The sequence below is a fragment of the Pipistrellus kuhlii genome, unplaced genomic scaffold (assembly GCF_014108245.1).
Source record: "Pipistrellus kuhlii isolate mPipKuh1 unplaced genomic scaffold, mPipKuh1.p scaffold_m20_p_2, whole genome shotgun sequence".
Taxonomy (NCBI): Eukaryota; Metazoa; Chordata; class Mammalia; order Chiroptera; family Vespertilionidae; genus Pipistrellus; species Pipistrellus kuhlii.
Window position 1 is genome coordinate 167497231 of NW_023425515.1, and position 25595 is coordinate 167522825.

General features: G+C 37.4%; 1 protein-coding gene across 5 annotated transcripts in view; it reads right to left on the reverse strand.

The window, feature by feature from the left end:
• The window catches only part of FOXJ3 (forkhead box J3), a 124533-nt gene that overhangs the window by 79613 nt on the left and 19325 nt on the right, over positions 1–25595 (reverse strand). For 4 of the 5 annotated variants that reach the window (XM_036444310.2, XM_036444312.2, XM_036444311.2 and 1 more), the window contains exon 2: positions 12519–12579. The exons of the other annotated variant lie outside the window; for it this stretch is intronic. In XM_036444310.2, the coding sequence (XP_036300203.1) occupies positions 12519–12562 (44 nt within the window). In that variant the 5' untranslated portion in view covers positions 12563–12579. The remainder of the gene's footprint in view (positions 1–12518; positions 12580–25595) is intronic. 5 annotated transcript variants of the gene reach the window in all.

Consider the following 25595-nt stretch of genomic DNA (forward strand, 5'->3'; position numbering starts at 1 on the left):
TGGTTCAATTCCCGGTCAGGGCAGATGCCCAGGTTGCAGGTACAATCCTCAATAGGGAGTGTACAGGAGGCAGCCAATCAATGTTTCTTATTAGTGTTTCTATCTCTCTATCCCTCTCCCTTCTTCAATCTCTTAAAAAAAAAAAAAAAAAAAAATTTTAAATATCTATTTCTTTTACAAAGTTAATATTTTTGCTAGCCATATTTCATTTTCTTTTGTAATCTTAAGTATTGTTTTATGAATTATTTTTCTTTGTAATCTTAAGTATTGTTTTATGACTTTTGAGACATCATTCTGATTAGAGTCCACAGGTTTCACCAGACTGTTGAAGAGGTACCAAAACAGGGTTAGAAATCCCTAGAATAAGCAGAACACAAAGCGAAGGGTCTTCACATTATGTATGGGCAGGTCCTTTGGCTCAAAGAAAGCAAAAAGTCTAGACATTAAGTTTTTAAAGATAACTACATGGAGGGTGGGAAAGACAAAAAACTAGACTGCAAAAGCCTCTTAAGTTTATAAAATAATACCCATCAACAAGCTCATAAACAAGAACTGGGCTATAAAAGATATACATTTCCCAGAAAAGGCATTTTCATCAATACCTATCTCAGATGTGGCCCTGGAGGATACTGCATTAAGGTAAGACCTTTTAGAAGACACAGGGAACAATGGAGGCCACAACAAAAAGCAGAATCAAGGAATTTTTTACACTGTCAGGAAGTCTCTGACACTCCTATCCAGTAGGATTTTATAATCGATCTGGACAAGTGACTTACTAAGTGTTTCTCATTACTACCTTTTCTACATTTACTACTGTTATCCTATTCCTTCTCCACCATTATATACTAAATATGTAAAGTGCTGACTCGGTTTGCAGGTCTTTGAACAAGCAGCCACTCTGGAATCTAATGAAAGGGTATGCATCCAGAGAGCCTGACTTTTCAGCTAGATATAATAATTGGATGAAACTCTGTGTTATCTCTTCTGGGAAAAAAGGCAAGTGAGTTCTATATATAAGAGTACATGTGGATATTTGGGCATCCAAAGAGGCAGACAGATATGAACATCTAAAAAGAAATGAAAAAAACCTGTTACAGATTGACTTTACATTTTATAACCATGTGATATAAAAAACAATTTTTAAAATGTATAAATAAAGTAATAATAGTTTAAGCTATTTTAAGAAAAAGTAGTTGGTGTTACTTTTTCAAAATTAGTTACCAGTGGGAATACGGACTGGTTCAGCCACTATGAAAACAGTATGGAGTTTCCTCAAAAAATTAAAAATGGAACTCCCATTTGACCCAGTGATCCCACTTCTAGGAATATATCCCAAGAAACTAGAAACAGCAATCAAAGAGGATACATGCACCCCTATGTTCATAGCAGCACAATTTACAATAGCTAAGATTTGGAAACAGCCTAAGTGCCCATCTGTAGATGAGTGGATTAAAAAACTGTGGTACATCTACACAATAGAATACTACGCTGCTTAAAAAGGAAGGAACTCCTACCATTTGCAACAGCATGGATGGACCTGGAGAGCATTATGCTAAGCAAAATAAGCCAGTCAGAGAAAGGTAAATATCACATGATCTCACTCATATGTGGAATATAGTGAACATAAACTGATGAACAAAAACAGATCCAGAGACAGAGAAGCATTGATCAGACCATCAAACCTCAAAGGAAAGGTGGTGGAGGGTGGAGAGAAGGGGCAGAGATAAACCAAAGGTCTTGTATGCATGCATATAAGTATAACCAATGGACACAGACACCAGGAGGGTGAGGGCATGAGCAGAGAGGGTGGGGTGTGGGGAAGGACACATATGTAATACCTTAATCAATATAGAAAAAATAATCTACTAAGGTATGAGTAACTGACTAAGCCTTTAAACTTCCTATGAGTAATAACCTTTTTAAAAGATAAGCTGAGCCGAAACCAGTTTGGCTCAATGGATAGAGCGTCCGCTTGGGGACTGAAAAGTCCCGGGTTCGATTCCGGTCAAGGGCATATACCTTGGTTGCGGGCATATCCCCAGTAGGGGGTGTGCAAGAGGCAGCTGATCGATGACACTCATCGATGTTTCTAACTATCTCTCTCCCTTCCTCTCTGTACAAAATCAATAAAATATATTAAAAAAAAAAAAAAAAAAGATAAGCTGAAAAAATTCCTCAATGCAGTAAAAATACAGATGGGAAAGAAAATCACAATTTAGCCGAAACTGGTTTGGCTCAGTGGATAGAGCATCAGCCTGAGGGCTGAAAGGTTCTGGGTTCGATTCCAGTCAAGGGCATGTGCCTTGATTGCGGGCACATCCTCAGTGAGGGGTGTGCAAGAGGCAGCTGATTGACGTCTCTCTCTCATCGATGTTTCTAACTCTTTGTCCTTCTCTCTTCCTCTCTATAAAACTCAATAAAATATATATTTTTTAAAAAGAAAATAAACGAAAATCACAATTTAAAATAAGGACTCCAATATCCAAATAGTAGAAGGTCATTCTTCAAAACTCAACTTTCAAAACTTTCCTTTTGTCCAATAAATAATCACAGCTTATTCAAAATAGAGGGGGGTGAGGGATACCTTTAGTGAGAAAACTTCATTTGTAAACATAATTGTGATTTCAGAACTATTTACCATAAAATCAGAGATAAAGAACTTCATTTTTTGAATCCTTGTTATTACTTATTTTGGAGACTAATAATATTCTTTAAGATCCTCAAGGGGAAAAAAGTTTACAATTTATTCAACTTATCTAAATCTGTTATAAGATTTGTAATTCACTGTTGTTGTTCTTTTATAAAAATATATATATATATATATTATTGATTTTGTACTGAGAGGAAGGGAGAGAGATAGAGAGCTAGAAACATCGATGAGAGTCATCAATCAGCTGCCTCTTGCACACCCCCTACTGGGGATATGCCCGCAACCAAGGTACATGCCCTTGACCGGAATCGAACCCAGGTCCCTTCAGTCCCCAAGCTGACGCTCTATCCATTGAGCTAAACCGGTTTCGGCTGTTGTTGTTCTTTTAAATAAAAGTTTCAGCAGGCTAATCTAAACCTCCCTTGCTATAGAGAAGAAACTTTCTTTAAATTCTATCTTAGAAAATGAGAGCTGGTCAGAGTTCTCTTCATAATGATGCTTCATACGTTTTATAGTATTAACATCATTTGGGCTCTTTCTACTCAACTAGAACTTCTTCAACCAGATATGATTCAAGAATCATAATATACCTATTGCTCTTCTCTAGATTCTCTCCAAATTATTCCACAAATATGTAATTTTAGATTCATAAAACTGTGTTCTAAATTCATACAAGCCATACTCATAGCTAGAACTCCATTCAGGATACAAAATTAGGGATCATATAATCAAAAGATATTTTTATACTATATGTGTAATTCTCAGCTTTAAAATATTTTACTCAACAATTTAGGGAGGGGAAATAAATATTTGGGGGCATTAATCACTAAACTACATCCTATCATTAAATAAACACTATATTTTACATATAAACCTCACTCTACCTACTGAAATCTTTGTTTCCAAGTAGCTAGAAAGACTGATGAATGTCAGTCCCCCTTTGACACAAGAACACTCAAAGCCATTTTCGTAGCTGTTACTTAAAAACCTAGATGGAATCTACTATTAATAGTTCTTATACTTGGTTTAAATATATATATTAAGTGTGTGTGTGTGTGCGTGTGTGTATATATATATATATTCCTCTGAGTAACATGTGTCTACTGGTTCATTCTATCCCACTCAAGTATTTATCCTGACCTCTGCAACCATAGTGCTTCAACTCACCATACAATGTTTACTGAATATCATATATCTCTACATATCCTGCATCCATAGCATTATACCAGTAGTATGACATCAATGCTGGCAAAGGACTAACCATTTAGAAAATGATCCCATCTTATCTTTTCGTGTTAAGTATGATGCATACAAAAAATGCTAAAGAAACAGCTTAAGCTGCTACAGATGATGTCCACAGTGCAGCAGTCCTCAAAGTATGTGATCCAGAGACCCTTTCAGGGGATTTGAAGGCTCCAAACAATTTTCATAATAAGATGTCATTTGCCTTTTTAACTCTCATCCTCTCATAAGTGTACAGTAGAGCTTTTCAGATGCCATTTTTTTAAATTTTGCAAAAATGTAAACAATACCAATCTTCTCACTAAATTTTTTTGGAAAAGTTATTTTTCATAAAACATGTTAATATCTTAATTTTTTCTTTAGTTTTAATTTCTAATACAATAAATTTGTATTGATATAACTCACAAAAACAAAAGCTCTTTGAATACTAAATAATTTTGAGAGACCATAAAGTTTAAGAACCATGTTTTAAGAAGTCATCATTTCCAAGACTGAATATGACTCTTTCTAATACAGTATAATGTAATGGAAAGAGAAGGACTTTGAAGTCACTCAAAAAAGCTTTAATTCTTACTCTTCCACTTATTAACTGCACCCTTGGACAAATCAAACCTCCAACTCTCACAGAACTGCTAGGGAGTAAATGACAAAATATATACACTGAGTGGCCAGATTATTATGATCTCTGAAAGCATAACAATCTGGCCACTCAGTTTATATGGAACAGCCTAGTACATAGTTAATGCTTGACACACTGTGAGCATTTAACAATTGACAACTATCAAAAACCCTTTAAAAAATAAACATACTCGCTTGTTTTCTCCATTGTCAATGAAGTCTCCATAGTATATTGCACACAACAAATATAGCTGAATCCAGTTCTACATTGTGAATTTTAAAAAATATTTCTCATAACAATTGTTCCTGCTCACAACAAGCAGATAACATTGGGCTTTTCACAAGATGGAGAACCTAAAAAGTCCAAAAAGCAATCTCTAACTTGTTTGTAATTCTCCTTAGCCAATCTGACATAAAGCTGTGTAACAATATACAATCCTATCTAATAAAGAGGGAATATATTAATTCACCATCACGCCCTCACAAAAATGGCAGCACCCAAAGCCAATAAAGAGGGAATATGCTAATTGACTCCCGCACCCTCAAAGATAGTGGTGCCCACAGCCACAAGATGGCAGCACCCAGTCCCCTCAGCCCCGCCAGGGCAGCAAGCACATGGCATGGCCAGGCCCGCCCCCAGGCAGGTCTGGCCACTCCGCACGTCTGCCTCCAGAGTCCCCTCAACCCACCAACTGCCCAGCTGACGCCCAAGGCACAGAAAAGCCTCCTATGTTGGCTGCCCAGCTGCCTAGGGCCAGCCCGAGGCACAGGCAAGCCTCAGACAACAGCTGCCCAGCCGCCCAGGGCAGGCCTTGAATGGCAGCTGTCCAGTCGCCCTTGGCCACCTGAGACTCAGGTAACCAGGGTTGGCCAAGACTTGCACTGCTGGCAGTGGCAGCAGCAGAGGTATGATGGAGGCATCGCCTTCCTGTGATTGCCAGGTCGCCTCCCGCCCCAAGGGCTCCCAAGCTATGAGAGAGGGCAGGCCAGGCTGAGGGACCCCCCCTCCAGTGCATGAATTTTCATGCACCAGGCTTCTAGTAGCTATAATATATATAGATTACTTGAGTTGGAGTTATTTTCAGAGTATCATAGATTCATACTTATAGCTATTTTTAGATTCCTTGTTAAGATTTAAGTATGGCTAAGTTAAAAAAAATTAAACTGAATTGAGTATTTCACAATAGACTTCAGTTTTTGTAATATGAGATCATCAGATTCTTTTCTCAATTTTAAAAGCAAGGAGTACTTAAGACTACCAGATTTCAAGACTTAGTATAAGTCTACATTAATAAAGACAAGTGGCAGTGGTAAAAGGATAGATATATAAACCACAAGAACAGAATTAAAAATAGACTTTTCCTAGCCAGTTTGGCTCAGTGGATAAAGTGTCGGCCTGCGGACTCAAGAGTCCCAGGTCCCATTCTGGTCAAAGGCACATACCCAGGTTTCAGGCTCCATCCCCAGTAGGAGTTGTGCAATGATTCTCTCTCATTAATATTTCTGTCTGTCTCTCCCTCTCCCTTCCTTTCTGAAATCAATAAAAAAATATATTTAATAAATAAATAAATTTACACATATATGGTCAATTGGTTTTCAATAAAGGTGACAAACCGCCTCCTTAGCGCAGTAGGCAGCTCGTCGGTCTCAAATAAAGGTGACAAGTTAGTGAGAAGACTTTTCCAAAATTCATGCTGAAACAACTCATTATTTATACAAGAAAAAAGTTAACAATGACCCTTACACATGACATCATACACAAAAAACTTGAAAAATGAATTACAGAATAAATGTAAAAGCTAAAATTATAAAACTTCTAAAAGAAATTACAGAAGAAAAATCTTTGTAACATTTGGTTAGGCAAATATTTATAAAATGTGACGTAAAATCACAATTCATAAAAGAAAACAACTGATAAGTTGGACTTTTTCAAAATTAAATACTGTTCTTCGAGGGGCACTATTAGGAAAGCAAAGGCCATAGACTAAGGGAGAAAAAAACAACAACAACAAAATGTTTGCAAAGCATAGAGCTTAAGAATTTGTATCCAGTTCCAGCTGGTGGGCTCAGTGGCTGAGCACTGACCTATGAACCAAAAGGTTATGGTTCAATTCCTATTCAGGTCCTGAAAGTTGTATCTATACCACGCCTGCACCATTACTACAACAAATTAAGGGATTTAAACCAGGGTTGATTTAAGTTGTTCAGCTAAATTTTCTCCATCAGGAATTTATAATTAGGACTGAACTATTTGGGCTGATCTTCTGAACGAAGAAACTATGAACTTGAGAGGTAGTAGATGGCCATGTGGCAGAAAGGCAAAGAAAGTTGGTCTGTAGAGCCCTGGCTGGTATGCTAAATGGTTAGTGTGCAAGTGCCCCACCCCCGACCGGAGAATCACATGTTCGATTCCCAGTTAAGAGCACATACCTGGGCATGCAGAGGCCCACCCAATGTGTCTCTATTACATCAATGTTTCTCTATCTCTCTGTCTCTGTCTCTCCCCACCCCCCCTTCCTCCCTTCCTCTCTTTCACTCTCTGTAAAAATTAATGGAAAAAAATACCCAGGTGGGGATTAACAAACAAACAAAAAAACCTTAGTTTATAAAAATGAAGAAATAAGTTACATTCAGTGAGAAGCAACAGAGATGAAAGTATACCTCCTAGGTTCCTAAGAACCTAAGTTCTGTTCCCTCAAGAGATCTAGCTATCCCTGAGTTCTGTAAAATACCCCAATATTCTCCAAATTTTTTGTTTTTCTTTTTCATTTGATATATTTAGTGCTGATTTCCTTTACTTGCAAACAAACAAAGATTGACTAAAATAAACTTCTAAATCAAATCATGTAACTTTTTTTTCATATTTTATACTACTAGAGGCCCAGTGCACAAAAGTCGTGCACAGAGAGGGAGGTGTCCCTCAGCCCACTCTGCACCCTCTCCAATCTGGGACCCCTCAAAAGATGTCTGACTGTCTGACCAATCCTACTGGGATGGGGCCTAAATAAGCAATTGAACATCCCACTCACAATTGAGGACTGCTAGCTCCCAACTGCTCGCCTGCCTGCTTTCCTGATTGCCCCTACCTGCTTCTGCCTACCAGCCTGACCACCCCCTAAACACTCCCCTGCAGGCCTGAATGATGCCTAACTGCTCCCCTGCCAACCTGTTTGCCCCTACCTGCCCTCCCCTACAGGCCTGGTCACCCCTAACTGCCCTCCCCTACAGACCTGGTCCCCTCCTAACTGCCCTCCCTTGCAGGCGTGGCTCCTCCCAACTGTCCTCCCCTGCTGGCCATCTTGTGTCCACATGGGGCAACCATCTTGTGTGTGAAGGGTGTCCCGGATCAGGGTGGGGATTCCTTTGGGGCATGGGACGGCCTGGGCAAGAGGTCTGTGGTGGTTTGCAGCCAGCCACACCCCCTAGTGACCCAAGAAGAGGCCCTAGTATCTGGAATTTTTATTTATCTTCTATAACTGAAACTTTGTATCCTTGAGCGGAGTCACGCCTCCTGCTTGCTCTGTGGCTGAGGCCATTTTTGTTGGGATTTATTTATCTTCTATAATTGAGACTTTGTAGCCTTGAGTGGAGGCCAAGACAAGCCAGGGAAACTGGAGCTTGGCTTCCTCCATCGCTGGAAGCAACTCAAGCCTACTGCTCCCTCCAGCTCCATGGCTGCTGCCATTTTTGTTAGGACTTATTTATCTCCTATAATTAAGACTTTGTAGCCTTGAGTGGAAGCCTGGAGCAGCCAGGATGTGCAAAAAGCTTGGCTTTCTCCATTGCTGGGGAAACCCAAGCCTCCTGCTCTCTCCGTGACTGCAGCCATTTTGGTTGGGTTAATTTGCATACTCACTCCTGATTGGGTAGTGGGCGTGGCTTGTGGTGTGGAGTGGTGGTTAATTTGCATATTACTCTTTTATTAGATAGTATGTGTATCGTTGATAGGCAGAGATTTTGTATTTGATTCTTAGTTTACTCTGCCAGTATATCCAATGACAATTTTTATTCCCTATTATGTGATAGTATTTTTCCCTACATATATGAATTCATGACAGCTCTACTTTCTCTACCACATCCCCATAATAAAACTACCTTTCATAACAATAGTTTTTCATCTTACATATGTATTTCAAAATTAAATCACTAGTTTTATATCATTTATTCCAGTCACCTGCACTGATCTTTCCTTTTGTACTTATTTTTTTATAGTATCATCAATTAAGTAGAATATTTTATGATATCCCTCATTTAAGAAAAAGCCTCAAATTATAACAAATACTGATAACCAAGAGACAAAATTTAGTGATTAGAAGCATGGGTACTAAAATAAGATCTATGTATAAATCTCAACTCTGTCCCTTAATATAATGCATGTCTTTGGGTTGCTTAACTTTATCTCAGTTTTCTAGTTTATAAAACAAGAATAATTGTGCTGACCTTATATAGAGTTGTTGGTGGAATTTAGTTATTATACTTTAAAATGCTTAAATAATGCCTGGTCTAGAAGTAAGAGCACCTTAAATGCTAGCTATTATCAAGGCCAATATTTAGTCACAAAAGTAACTTTTATAATGTCTTTCAATCAATGGTACTCTTTAATACCTGATGTTCAAAAATGGAAGCCCTAATGCATTAGATCAAAAATTAAATTACATTTAGAGTGAGCTAGACCAGCACTATCCAACAGAACTTTCTGCAATTACAGAAATGCTTGTGTGCTATTCAATAAGATAGTCACTAGCATATGTGGCTACTAAGCACCTAAAATGTGGCTAGTGTGATTGAGGAACTGATTTAAAATTGTACTTACTTTTAATTAATTTAAATTTAAATAGATGCACTAGGCTAGGAGCTACTGTATTAGACAGTAAAGCTTTAGAAGATAAGCCAGAAAAGTTCAAAGTACATTTTAGAAAAAGTTTCTATAGTGGTCAAAATTAAGAGGGTTTCTCATTGGCCTTCATTTAACTGAAATATGCTAAAAACTGAACATGAGAATATATTTTAGCAATTCCAAAAAAGTTTGATAAAGATGATGATAAAATATGGCAATGACAATGCAAAAGCTATTTCTGTCTCTGTGTGGGGCAGACCTAAGAGCATAAAATTATAAAAATAAACTTATAATATTAAATGTCAGCAACATCCTTAGCCTGAAGGCCAGTTACAAACCTGATACTCAAGAATCTAAGAATTTAGGAAAAATAGGAAAAAAGGGGGAAAGAAATCCTCTTCTCACATGTTCTTGAGTTGAAGCAAAGAATACAAAATTTGTCCTCTTTTATTCTAAAAAAAAGATGATTTTTGCTTTCTACTATTGAAAAATGGAAGAGAAAAAAGATGCTAGATGCCTTATGTACATACTTAATCACATGAATCCTAACAGACCAGTGAGTAAGCATTAACAATCCTGTAACAGCAAAATTAGTAAAAGTGGAGTAACTTGTCCAAGATCATATGAGTAACAAGTGGCAGAGATATGAACCTGTATCTATCTGATTCTAAGATACGATATATTATCAGAGCTGCCGTATTAATTCCAAACCCTGCTACTAGAAATAAGGCAAGAAGCCTTAAAACAAATCTAACCTCTTCTGGTTGTTCTAAATTGCAGAGTCATCAATATCAACAGGAGGAAACAGATGACATAACACATGAGCTTCTCTGGTGCTAAAATATCCGTGTTCCCTATCATATTCTAAACTGATACACTGGGTTAATAATAAAAGGCATCTTTAAAGAAACATAACAAAAAAGAAAAAAAATGAGTATAAAAAAAAGGGGGGGGTGAAAATAGAAAAAGATAACAAGAGGAAGAAACCTCATGTAGAAGGGGTATATGTCACCAGAAACTAAAGTGCTGATAAGCCAGTATCCCAGGCTACACACACATATAAACCATAAAATAAATCCTCTAGTAAATGTTAGCCAATTTACAAATGCAGAAAAGGCCCATTTTAACAAGTCCCCCAAAATCATCAGATTTTATTTTGCTTTCATCAAACCAAATTATGAAAAATAGTCTATTGCTACAACATGTGAAAGATGTTACATACATACTAGAGGCCTGATGTACAAAATTCATACAAGAGTAGGCCTTCCTTCCCCCAGCTGTCACCACTGGCTGCCCTCTGACACCCAGGACCCAGGCTTCCCTTGCAGCCTCGGCTTCATCCAGAAGGATATCCAGTCTAATTAGCATATTACACTTTTATCATTATAGATATGTATACACTTGCCTGAATAAAGCAAATGTTCAAGGAAAACTTTTGTGTGTTTTTTAGTAAGCTTTTGCTCTTACTGAATCTTACTTTGAAATAAAAATACAGGTACACCTCAGGATTCAAACCTATCTTATGCAAACTCAGGAACCAAACAGATTCTGCTCAATTATTTTAAGATTCTACTGTTTGATAGAAACTGTATCTATCATTATCTGAACTCTCACTCTTGCTCTCCAAAACTCATGAAATGAATAGATATAGATTATCCAGTATTTGCTATCAAGACATTATTCAAACTCTGCATATGAATGTAGTAGATTCAAATTAAAAGACATACTTGTGAATCTTATATAAATTTTAATATAATTTCACATCCTATATAATAAAAGGCTAATGTGCAAATTGTCCCCTTAACCAGGAGTTCAACCAAGAGTTTGACCAGGGGGCAACCCTCCATCTGTTTCCATTATAGGCTGGAAGATGCATTCTCAGGGAAAGATATTATAGCATGGAGTAAAGTTTCTTACTAAGGAAAAAGAATAGCCAGCTTTGGTCAAGTGTGTAAACACTAAACAGGCAATTTCACTTTTCTAGACAACCAGAATTTCTTTCCAGCCTAAGGATTCCTTGGCTTCACATTCATGGCTTTAACCATTTTGTATCCCTTCTTTCTCTCCTCTGCCCTCCAAAGCTAGGCAATTTTAGCTCTCTTCACCACTCTGTTACAGCCACACTGACCTCCCACACACAAGACAAGTAAGTCTCCTGCCTTGGCCTTCCTGAATTCCCTCTACCTGGAATGCACATCTTCCATATACTATCCAAAATAAGATTCATTCCATCTCTCTTTCAGGTCTTCATTCAAATGTCACCTTTTCAGTAAAGCTTTCCATAGCTACTCTATCTTAAAGTACAAAAGAAAAAACAACAACAAAGAAAAATGTATTTCCTATTCCTCTTTATTTTATTTTCACCTTAACCCTTAGTCACTAACATATACTTCTTATTTATCTTGCTCATTGTCCCTTCACCAGAATGTGAATTCCATAATTATAGAATTTTTATCTTCTATGTTCACTTCTGTAGCCCAACATTTAGAATAGTGCCTGAGTACATATTATGTGCTCAACATGCTGAATGAATAAATGGTACTACTACCTGCAATACTACACACAACTGGTAGGTGTTGCCAAAAACACTTCATATGCTAGTCTGAAAGATTTCAATAGAGTAGATTTAGGTTATTTTATCAATCTGTACTCTGGGAACTGCAGCAATCCCTCAGGGATAAATGTGAGGATTAAAAATGGTAACCTAAGCAAGCAGAAAAGTCCCACATTTATCTGTTTTATTCACTGGATTTCACATAGAATTTAATTTGTAAAGGATTTGGCAACTTCAAAAAATCTAAAACTACTGTGTTGTATATAACTTAGTTCCTAAGTTCTATTTTACATTAGGTAACATGTTTACCTAGGTAACATATTTACATTCTCCTTTAGAAAGAGGTTAAAATTAAAAGTAGCATCTAATTTCATTTAATAATCTGCTACAAAGGCAACCAATATTTACTTTGTATTTTCTAATTCAAACAAGGGATTAGATTTTAAAAAAAGAAATAACAAAGTATAAAATTATATTATTTCATGTATAAGAACATACGTAAATTCCTCAAGTAGAACTTAAGATCCAAATCACATTACCACAAATATTTCTGTAAATAAAAATATCTCCCAAATAAAATGTTACATGCTCCAGTAAAGAAAAAGAGGAGCACTCACCTTAATGAAGTTACAGATGGACAAACCTGTCCATACAAACCCATCTGGCCACAAAGAGAATCTGAAAAATAGAGAAGAATTATTTATCAGATGCTCCAAAGTAAATGAAACTATAAACCATGTTACAATTCTAATTAAAATATTCTGAAAGCTCATAAAAATTTAACAAATTGTTATGCTTATGTTATACAGAGTGTCCAAACTGTTTAGCAGAATCCCAGGGGTTCCTAAAAATGCCTAAAGGCTACCAAAGAGTTGAACATGCAGACTCTCATTTCTACATAATTGTCCCCCACCCATCTACTCTTCAATTTAAGTAGTGCTATCCTTTTTGGCTTTATATCCGGACTTCACTAAGATTCACTGAAATAATTCCATTGCTTTAAAAAAAAAAAAAGTTAAGAACAGCACTGAAACAAAGTATTGAATAAGACAGTTTTAGGGTCAAATTCTAACTGTGACACTGAGACCTTAAAGAATTTATATAAAACCTCACTGAACCTCAGTTTTTCATCTGTAACTTGACAGTAATACCACCCATATATCTTTATTTATTCATCAGGAGTAAATTGCAGGTTTGATGTAAGAATTAAGTAAATCAATGAACAAATGTGAAATTGTCTATAAGCACTACTACTGGGCACAAGGATGATTCACAAATGTCTACAGATAACATGAATGAGAGAAATTGGAATAAGTATGTGTATACATATGCATACGTTACACAACTGGTGAAGATTATGAGCAACTAAAGAAAACATGTTCACTCTGAAGAAATCAGCTGCTATTCCTAGTTCTAGAAAACTGTTACTAAACAGGATTGCAAGCCCAATATTGTAAGGTCTCCTAATTTTTTCAAGAGAAGTTATCAAAATTTTTATTTAAATCTCCTGATTTTTATTTTCTTAATGCTATGTGGACCAAACAAACATTGGATTTTGTCCCAAGTTTATAACCTTTGATTTAGAGGCTTACTGAATTCCCTGCATCCAACTGTCCCTGCATGCCCTGAAGACAGACAAAACATTTCTATTTCTGCCAGAAGGACAGAATAGATAGCTTGATCAACATGCCACTGAAAATAACAAACACTAGATAAAATATTTTTAAAACTTTAAAATAACAAACAATGGATAAAATAAAGCATGATCAAGGCCAAAGACTAAGAAAGGAAAATCAGAAAAGTATTCAGAGAAAAGAAACTGGCTTTCATTCACCTTCAGGGCATTTTGCCAAACCCAATGAATATCAGCTTGCAATTCCAAAACCTATTGGGGCCCAAGGTACAGAGGCAAAAGGCAAAGTCCAGGTGTTACCCAAGAGAAGTGCAAGGAAAACTGCTTCTTACTCTTGGCATTGAGTGCTGGGGAAGGAATGAGGGGCCTAGATAGCATTCAACAGAATTTCCCCTGATATTCACAACAATAAACTGACTCTCACCTAATTATGGTTTAAAAAGCTTTGTATTTAGAATTCTGTTTAGGGTAGTTCTAGATTGGTAGTGTCCCCCACCCAATCTTGATAGAAGCAAATGCCAATCCTCTGAGGAATCTGCTTTGATCTCAGCCTGGAAGAATTCCCACAAATAAGGTTCGGAAAGTTACAAATTCAAAATCAAAAATCTCAAAACTCAGAAATGAGTTACTCAGTTGGAAAAACCAACACCTCAAGACTTAGATATGGGAATTACTATTCTTTTCTCTACCGTTTTAATTATGGGTGATTTATTCACTCCTGTGTTTCAATTGCCTGCATGCAGATGAACCTCAAATCTGTATCTCCAGCAGTTATATATCTCCTGATCTCCAAACATAAATATCTGACATGCCCAACTAAAAATCCCAAATTTATCATGTCCCAAACAGAATTTATTGTCTTTCTATGATATATTTTCTAACGTGACAAAATGGCTTTCATTTTTTTTGTTAGAGTAGCATACTTCTTTTCAAATTTTGATTTCTATTAAGAATGACTGACATCTCTAAATACTCCTGAGCTCTTAAACCACTCAAAGAGATAAGTAACTTACAGGACTCTGTAAGGCAGCAATATGGGTGTGCATGCTCTGCTGAGTCTAACAATCTAGACAGACGTCAGGTGACTGTACCATGGTCTATAATAGGTTCTCTTGTGTGTGAATGAGAGAATATGGTAAGTTAGACTATTTGGCTTTTAAAACTAAGCCATATTCTACAACTTTCTATGACTAGAGGCCTGGTACATGAAAATTCATGCACTGGAGGGGGGGGTTCCGTCAGCCCAGCCTGTCCCCTCTCACAGTCCAGGAGCCTTCAAGGGGAGGGAAGCAACCCAACAATCAGGGGAAGGCAATGCCCCATCACGAACCTCTGCTGCTGTCACTGCCGGCAGCGCAAGCAGCGTAAACCTCGGCAGGCACTGGTAAGCTGAGCCTCAGGCCAGCCCTGGGCGGCTAGGGGACTGGGGGACTCTGGAGGCAGGCATGGGGAGCGGCTGGGCCACGTACCTGCTGCCCTGGCAGGGGTGTGGGGACTGTGTGCCACCAACTTGTGGCTGTGGGTCCAGCCATCTTTAAAGGCGAGGCAGTCAATTAGCATATTCCCTCTTTATTAGATAGGATATCACCCTTATTACCATGTTTTCTGATGGTCTTAGTTGGCCCTGCTAAGCTGTTCTCAACCTATGGGTTGGGACCCACAGGTTGAGAACCGCTGCTGTAGAGCCTAAGACCATCGGAAAACACAGATATTTACATTACGATTCATTAACAGCAGCAAAATTAGTTATGAAGTAGCAATAAAAATAAATTTATGTTTGGGGGTCATCAACAACATGAGGAACTATATTAAAAGGTCAAGGCATTAGAAAGGTTGAGAACCACTGCTCTAAGGGATACATATGTGTGTGGGGGGGGGGGTTGTTTCCCCAAAATAATTTAAAAGTTTACAAAAATCTGCACAGTATTTATAACACCATTATCCATAACAACCAAAAGTAGAAATTAATCAAATATTCATCATTTGATAAATGAATAAACTGTGGCATATCTATACAATATCCATAATATAAAATAGAATACTATTCAGCCATAAAGGAATGAAGCCCAGCCCCGCAGGTGTGGCTCAGTGGTTGAGCATCAACCTATGAACCAGGAGGTCATGGTTCAATTCCCAGTCAGAGCACATGCCCCAGCTGCAAGCTCGATCCCCAGTGTGGGGTGTGCAGGAGACAGTCAATGATTCTCTCTCATCATTGATGTTTCTATCTCTCGCTCCCTCTTCCTTCTTCTCTGACACCAATAAAAAATATGTATTTTTTTAAATGAAGCCCACTTTAACACTGATAAACCTTGAGAGCTTTATGCTAAATGAAAAAAAGTCATACGCAAAAGGCCACATATTCCATTTATTTAAAATATTCAGAATAGGCAAATCCTAGAGATGGAAAATAGATTAGTGGTTGCCAGGAGATGAGGAAAGGGGTATGTGGGATGGTGCGGGAAAGAGTGACTACTAATAGGTTTCCTTTGGACGTGATGAAAATGTTCTGAAATTTGATAGTGGTGATAGCTGTACAACCTTGCAAATAAAAACATTTAACATAAAACTACCAAATGATACACTTTAAAATGGTGAAGTTTATAGTATGTGAATTTTTATCTCAATAAAAAATCAACTGTACAAACAGTAATATTTCATTTATCATCTATTGGTTCTTGTTTTATTGATATTACTCAGTCAACTCAGAATTCAGGCAATAGAAAAGGATCTTTCTTTTAAAAAAAATTTTTTTTTTATTGATCTTTTACAGAGATGAAGGGAAAGAGTTAGAAACATCAGTGAGAGAGAAACATCGACCAGCCACCTCCTGCACACCCCCCACTGGGGATGTGCCTGCAACTAAGGTACATGCCCCCGACCAGAATCGAACCAGGAACCCCACCCCCCAGTCCACAGGCCGACACTCAATCCACTGAGCCAAACCAGCCAAGGAGAAAAGGATCTTTCTTATATATTGAATCCCCCACATCAACATCTTTAGGACACCCAATTAGTTACCATTCGCTACCAACTCTAGTTCCTAACTATTTTTCTAATGTGTCCTAATCTCAATGTCTTAGTTTTTCTATTTTCATTTTAATCTACATTGCTGCTGCTAAATGGTGTCCTAAACCCCAGGCTGGTTAACTAAAAGAACAAACATAATGCCAATCTTCTCTCCCTGCCCAGGCAAATGACTAGCAACATGGAAATCTCACAAGAAAAGGCTAAGGTTCACAATGAAGTCAGAAAAGTCATAGTGTCCTCCAAATTACAAGCTTACATCTCTGGAGCAAACTACAGTTAAACAATTACATTAACTCATTCAATTACATCCATAATTTATACAGTTTAAGCCGGTACCAACAACACCTAGTAGCTTTTTCTCTAAATCCTTTGAATGTGAACATGCAAGGAAGTTTATGTTGATGAGTGACACAACCAGGATGAATAGTAAAACCAGTCATTCATTGATGGGTTTGCTCTAATAGAATTTAATGTATTAAATCCCAGCAACAACAGAATATGAAATTTCTTTTAATATAAGCAGTCTTCGAGTGTATATTAAACTGAGTCACACACTATCACATTTAGGAAGCAGGTATTTAACAGACTAAGTTGTATAAAAATGCATTATTTGGGAGCAGGAGGAAATGGGGCCAAGTATTTTGAAAAAGCTCCCAAGTAATTCTTATGAGCTCTTCCCTCTCCCACCAACAGATACACAATGCTTTATAGTCTACAAAGAACTTAAAGCATTATTACTTGAGTCAAGACCTACCTAGATTAGAATCCCCATTGTGACCATGAGTATATTGTTAATTTATATAAGGCTTAATTTCCTCCTCTATATAAAAGGAAAAATTCATGCTTCACTGTGACAGTAGCTTGAATGAAAACACCAGCCTAATACCAGACAAAAGAAAGAATTAAAAGTTGGTTTAAAGTAAATGCTATAGCACTGGAAATCTAAAGACTGTTCCTTTTTTTTTTTTTTTTTTAAGTTCTGAACTCAGCCCTACATTTCAAAAGACTTAAAAATATAAAATGTGCCAAAACCTGTTTGGCTCAGTGGTAAAGCGTCGGTGTGCGGACTGAAAGGTCCCGGGTTTGATTCCAGTCAAGGGCATGTACCTTGGTTGCTGGCACATCCCTGGTAGGGGGTGTGCAAGAGGCAGCTGGTCAATGTTTCTCTCTCATCGACGTTTCTGGCTCTCTATCTCTCTTCCTTCCTCTCTGTAAAAAAATCAATAAAAAATATATTTTTTTAAAAAAAAATCAATTAAATAAATAAATAAATAAAATGCACTAGCATCAATGAAGGAATAAACCTTCTGACTCAGATTACTTGACTGAGGATTGTGAATTGTTAACAGTCACAGGTAAATATTAAAGCAGTCATGGAAATAACCTGTCTTAATCAGCCTGAACAGGAGAAATCGCCCAAGGAAGGAGTAAAGGGAAAAGAATCCTGCTCCATGAGTAGCATCAGCTGTTCATCTCAGCTCCACTAGCTAAATTTGAAAGCAGTGGTGCAGCATGAGCTAAGTGAGATCTCATAGACATATGTTCTCAGAAAGCAAATAAAATCATGTGAGAATGATCAAAATTCACCACAGGAATATTAAAAGAAGAGAGGCCAAACTTAAGAGATAATTAAGAGAAAGGGAACTAGTTTAAAAAGAACTTGATAAAATTATCATACTGGAAAGAACAAGAGATTTAATGGGAAGAAAGGTAACAGTGTTACACATACAATAGATTATAAACTGAGATGATAATAATGGCCTTTAATAGAAGATTATTAATAATAAAAGGTAGTTTTGTGGACTAGTGAGATCCAAAGTTAGACTTCAGGGGGATTGAGAATTAGGAGCCAGAGGGAAATTAAAGTTTAGCTCAGATGTATAGGATGAAAATAAATGGAAAGGACAATAAGGTCCAACAGAGCAAAGAGAGTAATATAACTTAAAACCATGGTCGGCAAATTCACTCAGTCAACAGAGCCAAATATCAACAGTACAATTATTGAAATTTCTTTTGAGAGCCAAATGTTTTAAACTTAAACTTCTTCTAACACCACTTCTTCAAACTAGACTCACCCAGGCAGTGGTATTTTGTGGAAGAGCCACACTCAAGGAGCTCATGAGCCGCACGTGGCTCGAGAGCCACAGTTTGCCGACCACGGGTTTAAGTAATCAGGAAAGGTGAAGAATATGTTAGAATCTTTATCACACTGTATCCTGTTTTATTCTTCATTGCTTTTTTTCACCATTTGATATGACTTCTGTTAACTGTTTCTCCCCAGCTATAATGCAAGCTCCACACAAGCAGGAACTTTTGTTCTCTGTTATGTCCCCCAAACCTGGCAATAGTCAGCAGTCTATTTGTTCAATGAACGAACTAACTAGGTTTCTCAAGAGTGGGAAAAGAGAGTAAGTTAAAAATAAGAAAAACTAAGGTCTCACTGAAAACTCACCAGGTCTTTTTAATAGTCTTTGTATCTATTACTTCTCTCTGCCTCTAAGCAAATAATGAAGGACCAATTAGCAGTTACAAGGCAAGTTAGGTATCCAGACTATATAAAGAACTCTTATATTACAATATTAAAAGACAATCCCATTGAAAAAAAAAAAAAAAAAAAAGTAGGTAAAGATTAGAAGATATAGCTCAAGGGTAGAGCATGTGGCTGAAAAAAAAATGGGCAAAGATTTGAACAGACATTTCTCCAAAAAGATATGCAAATGTCCATTAAGTACGTGAAAAGATGTTCTTACCTAATTAGTCATTAGGCAAATACAAATAAACACAATGAGATACCACTTTACATCCACTAGGAAGGCAATAATCAAAAGGACAGACAATAACAAGAGTTGCAAAGATGTGGAGAAACTGAAACTCTCAAACACAGTTAGTGAAAATGTAAAATAATGCAAGAGTAGGCCTTCACAGTCCCAGCTGCTTTGGCCCTCACAGCCCCAGTTTCGTCCAGAAGGTCATCCAGATGGTCGTCCAGATGGTTGTTCCACTGTTCAGCCATTGGGTCAATTTGCATATTATGCTTTTATTAGTATAGGTATTTTTTATCATTTTTATTAATTTAAAAAAAGGAGAGGGAGAGATAGAAATATCTTCTAAACTGGAACAGAAAGGGAAAAGAGTAAAAATAATTTCACCAGTAAGCAACTCTACTATAGCAACTGTTTTCAAATCTAATACCACATGAACCAATAGTGGATCAGGAAAGTTTGTTTTCTGGTGGAATCCATTATTTCCAAACCATATTGCGTACTACTTAGAGACGCCCAATGAAGATACATTTATGGTTCTTTTTTTTTTTTTTTTTTAAGTGTGCCCAGCCGGTGTGCCCATGCCTCTTTACCCTTACAATTTAGGACTGGTGTCAATAAAATAGGTGGTTAATGTGGGAGAGGGGAGATTCTTGGCCAAACATGACAGAGCTGTAACTTCTTCCAAACCCCAAACCTTACTTCCTGCAATTTATGTAAACAGATCACAGGCCACCCTCTTCAAACCAAATCATAACCCAAGCAAATAACACTGGATTCTATTTCTGGCTCTGTCATTAACTCACTGGATAATCCTTAAGCTTCAGTCTCTGCACTTTGTTCAATAACTTAACCACAATTTCCAGTCCCCAAATCACACCATGTGGACTAATAAAAATTTTTTTCCAATTTTTACATTTATTTTTATGGAAAATCTGACAAAGGTATATGAAATGAAGACACATTACATGTTTAAAAGACCTTTATTAAATATATATAAAATTTTCAAAAAATATGCCATACAAAAATGTTGAGCTCTTCCATTTTAAACTTTTAAAAATATTTACAAGGAGAATAAGCTTTCAGATGGCTGAAAGCTTTAATTTTAAGCTCAGTTATATTTAGAAAGCCACCTCTCAATATCCTGTATCTTTATCTTGGGCATTTGATTCATATGCTTTGCCTGGTATAATTCAAAGTAAGAGATCCTACTACATCCCTGAAAAGTAAATTGAACATAAGAGAACACACTGATCATCAGAGAAATAACATGCTATATTGCAACTGAAAAGATGGGAGGCTATCCTCTCCACTGCTAGTGCTATTTAACAAAATAAAAGTACATGTCTGGTCCCCAAAGCAACTTTATAAGAATCTTTTCTAGGGAGGATCCAAGATGGCTGCGCCCAGGTGAACACCTAGCTGCAGCCGCACACAACAATTTCAATAAAATACAACTAAAATATAAAACGGACATTGCCCAGAACTACAGGAAGGTTGACTGACTGGAAATTCTACAGCGAGAAGCAAGGAGAAAACCAGAAGGAGGTGCGGAGGAGCTGGAAAAACCCAAGAGGTGCTGGCAGCGAGCACTGAAGGACCCGGGGCTGACGGAAGCCAAAGCTGCAGGCTCCACCCTGAAACCCCGTCCCATCTGTAACTGCAAAATGAGACAACAAAATAGATCACAAACGAAAGAAATGGAGGACAAAAAGCGTCTGGATATAGAGTTCAAATCTACGCTTATAAGGTTTTTCAAGAATTTCCTAGAAAAGATGGATAAGACCTATGAGGATATGAAAAGAGATCAACTAGAATTAATAAGGAGTCATCAAGAAATGATAAGGGATCAACAAGAAATAAAGAATACATTGTCTGAAATAAAAAATATTTTACAGAGTCCTAAAAACAGTAGCGAAGATCGCAAGAATCAAGTCAAAGATTTGGAACATAAAGAGCCAGAAGACACTCCTCCACAGAAGCAAGAAGGCAAGAGAATCCAGAAAATTGAAGATAATGTAAGAAACCTCTGGGACAACTTCAAGCAAACCAACATCAGAATTATGGGGGTCCCAGAAGATGAGAGAGAGCAAGATATGGAAAACATACTGAAAGAAATAGTGACAGAAAACTTCCCCCACCTGGCGAAAGAAATAGACTTACAAATCCAGGAAGCACACAGAACTCCAAACAAAAGGAATCCAAAGAGGACCACTCCAAGACAAATCATAATTAAAATCCCAAGAGCAAAAGACAAAGAGAGAATATTAAAAGCAGCAAGAGAAAAGAAGGTAGTTACCTATAAAGGAACACCTATACGAATGTCAGCTGACTTCTCAACAGAAACCATGCAGGCCAGAAGGGAATGGCAAGAAATATTCAAGGTGATGAATAGTAAGAACTTACAGCCAAAGATAATCTATCCAGCAAAGCTATCACTCAGAATCGAAGGTCAGATAAAGAGCTTCACTAATAAAAAAAAGCTAAAGGAGTTCATCAACACCAAACCAGAATTATATGAATTGCTGAAGGGGGTTCTTTCAGAAGAGAAAGTAAACAAAGATAAAAATTATGAACAACAAATACGTAACTATCAACAAGTGAATCTAAAAATCAAGGAAATTAAAAAAAATCTGATGAACAATAGTAACTGTTGAATATAATAGAATCAGAGATATGGAAGGGGAGTGAACTGAAGATTCTTGGGGAAAAGGGGAGAGGGGTGCGTAGGAAGAGACTGAACATAAACTGTGCACCTATGGATGAGGACAATGGGGAGTGGGGAAAGGGCAGAGGGTGGGGTGGGAACCTGGTGGAGGAGAGCAATGGTGGGGGGGAAAAAAGGAACATTTGTAATAATATGAACAATAAAAACTTATTTAAAAAAAAGAAGAGGAAGAAGAAAAAAGTAAAGATAAAAATTATGATCAACAAATACATATATAACAACAAGTGAATCTAAAAATCAAATAAATTAAAAATCTGAGAAACAGAATAAACTGGTGAATCAGGGCAAAAAAAAAGGAGTGTATTGATAATTATCAGGTGGAAAGAGGTATGAGGGGTGCAGAAAGAGACTGAACTAAAATCATACACCTATGGATGAGGACAATGGGTGGGGGGGTAAAAGTAGAGGGAGGGGTCGGAACCGGGAGGAAGGAAGCTATGGGGGAGAAAAGGAGAAACAATTGTACTAATCTGAGCAAAAAAGATTTATTACATTTAAAGAAAATTTTTTAAAAATTTAAAAAAAAAAAAAGAATCTTTTCTATCCTATTCCTAGAAATCCTGATTCAAGAGTCTAGGGTAAAACCTAGGAAATCTATTAATTAAAAGTATCTCAGGCCAAAACCGGTTTGGCTCAGTGGATAGAGCGTCAGCCTTCAGACTGAAAGGTCCCAGGTTTGATTCCGGTCAAGGGCATGTAGCTTGGTTGCGGGCACATTCCCAGTGGGTGGTGTGCAGGAGGCAGCTGATGGATGTCTCTCTCTCACTGATGTTTCTAACTCTCTATCCCTCTCCCTTCCTCTCTGTAAAAAAAATCAATAAAAAATACTTTTTTTAAAAAAAGTATCTCAGGTGTTTCTTATGCACAACTTCTTTGAAAGCTATTGGTTTAAAATAAGGATAGCAAAAAAGATTCATATCATTTTGCCAATTATGCTCCATAGTAGTGGCTGTCTGAAGTGCTACACTGATAAGGTCATGTCTAAATACAACCAGCAATTAGTAGTTTGCACACGGTGATGGGGAAGTGGCAACATGTGAACCATGTATCTGTCATCTGTTTTAGACTACTACAATAAATTGGCTTTGTTAAAGGAGGTTTTTAGGTAAGAGAAGAGACCCAGACCTAGATTACTCACCCTTAACTGGCAGAAGCTCTGCTGACACTGGGAGGGTAGTAGACATTAAGAGCCCACTGGCCTATGTACCAGGAGTAATTATTATGCTTTCCAGTACTATACAGAAAAATAAGATAAGCTTTCTGCTCCCAAAATGTCCATTATCTTGAAAAATGAAAATTCTACACAATAAACTTGGTAAAAGAAAAAAAGGATGTTTGTGCCTTGAAGAGTTCCACTTTAACTAAAAGGGGAGCTAACAGAACCAATGAGTAACAGGCCAAAAACAGTTTAGTTTGAATTGATTCAAAACAATCCCTGATCAGGACATGATTAAAGTAATGCATAAAGAATTTGCAACTGGCAGCTTTGGGGAGGTGAGAAGGGGCGTGACTATATAATAAAGCCTGACCAGAAAGTAAATAATCTGCTTCATGTTCTTTCTATCTCTACCATTGTTCCAGGTACGTGTCAAATTAACCTTTCTATGTCCCACAACACCTAACACATTTTGTGCATAATAAATATTTCAAAATGTTTGCCTGCCCATCGACCTATGAACCAGAAGGTCAAGGTTCGATTCCAGTTACAAGCCAGGGTTTCAGCCTGCTTCCCAGTAGGGGGCATGCAGGAGGCAGCCCATCGATGATGCTATCTCATCACTGATGTTTCTATCTCTCCTTCACTTCCTCTCTGAAATCAAAATTCAAAAAGAAAAAAAAAAGGTTATAAATATGCACGTTAAAACTGTGAACATTTTATTATGAAATCATATTAGATGACACCTAGGAAATATTGTCAATTTTATTAGGTACAATGATGGCATGTGGTTATATAGAAATATGTCTATTTTTTGTAGATGCATGCTGAAGTTTGTAAGGGTGAAAAGACTATGAGATGGAAATATTTAAGCAGAAGAAAACAAAGACGGCAGCCTAGGTAAGCACCTAACCTGTTGTCGTGCACAACAATTTCAAAACAACTAAAAGACAGAACAGACATCATCCAAAACCACAGGAAGCTGGATGAGTGGGAATTCTACAACTATTAGGTCTAGTTATAATTAATGTCGTTTTCTAATACTTTTTTAAATTGAATTTATTTAAACAATACAACAAAATTTAATCAACAATATAGTTGCCGTTGTTTTCTACTACTTGTGCCCAATGCTCAGGAAGCATTTTAATCCCTCTGTTGTAAAATTCTTGTGATTTTGATGCAAAAAATTCGATCAATGCATTTTTGAGGCATTCTTCATTAAATTTTTTTCCAAGAAGAAAGTTTTGCAAAGAACGAAACAAATGGTAATCGGAAGGGGCAATATCAGGAGAATATGCAGGTTGAGGGAGAACTTCCCATTCCAACTGGCGCAGTTTTTCAGCAGTGATTCTTGCATTATGCGGTCGTGCGTTATTGTGGTGAACAATTACGCCCTTCCGATTAATCAGCGCGGGTTCTTTTTCTCTTAAAGCTTGGGCTAACCTTTCCAATTGGGCACTATACACTGCACTTGGAATGGTTTGGTTAGATGGTAAAAGTTCATAATGAAGAATTCCTTTAAAATTCCACCAAACACACAACATCACTTTTTTCGCATGCAAGTCAGGTTTTGGCGTGGGCTGCGGAGCCTCATTTTTGTCCAACCATTGAGGCCGCCTTTTCAAATTAACATACAGCACCCATTCTTCATCTCCGGTAACAATTTGCTCTAAAAACGGCAAACGGTTTTGACGAGAGGAGCGAACTGCAAATTGTGACTCTTTGATTACGGTTGTTGTCGGTCAACTCATGAGGAACCCATTTTCCAAACTTTTGGACTTTGCCAAGTGCACGCAATTGATTGGAAATTGTTTTCTGTGAACAATTTAAAGTTGTCGCAAGCTCTTGTTGGGTAATTCGAGGATTTTGCACCAAAAGAGCTTGAAGAGCTTCTTGATCAAAATTGGACACAAGGCCTCGACCACTCTTGTCATCTAACGAAAAATTTCCCTTGCGAAATTTCTCAAACCAACGCTGGCATTTTCTGGCGCTAACTGCATCTTGACCAAGAGCACTACAGATGTTTTTTGCAGCCTCACTTGCTTTTCTTCCTAATTGGAACTCGTAAAGCATGCAGTGCCGAATATGCTCTTTATCCGCCATCTTCTTAGCCCTAGTTTTGCAACAAAAACCAAACCAAACACAAACTTTTTCAAGCAAAACTTGTTAATTGCACTTCACACGTTCTGTAGATACCACGTGTTTGAAGGTTATGTCAATACAAGTCAACGCCAAGCAAGATTTTAAACGAATGTTTAAAAACGACATTAATTATTACTAGACCCGATAGAAGGAAAGAGAAAAGCTCATGGATCAGAAGAGCTGCAAAGTCACTGAGGTTCAGAGACGCGCTCACAGAGAGGAAGGGCAGCAGAGTGCCTGGCT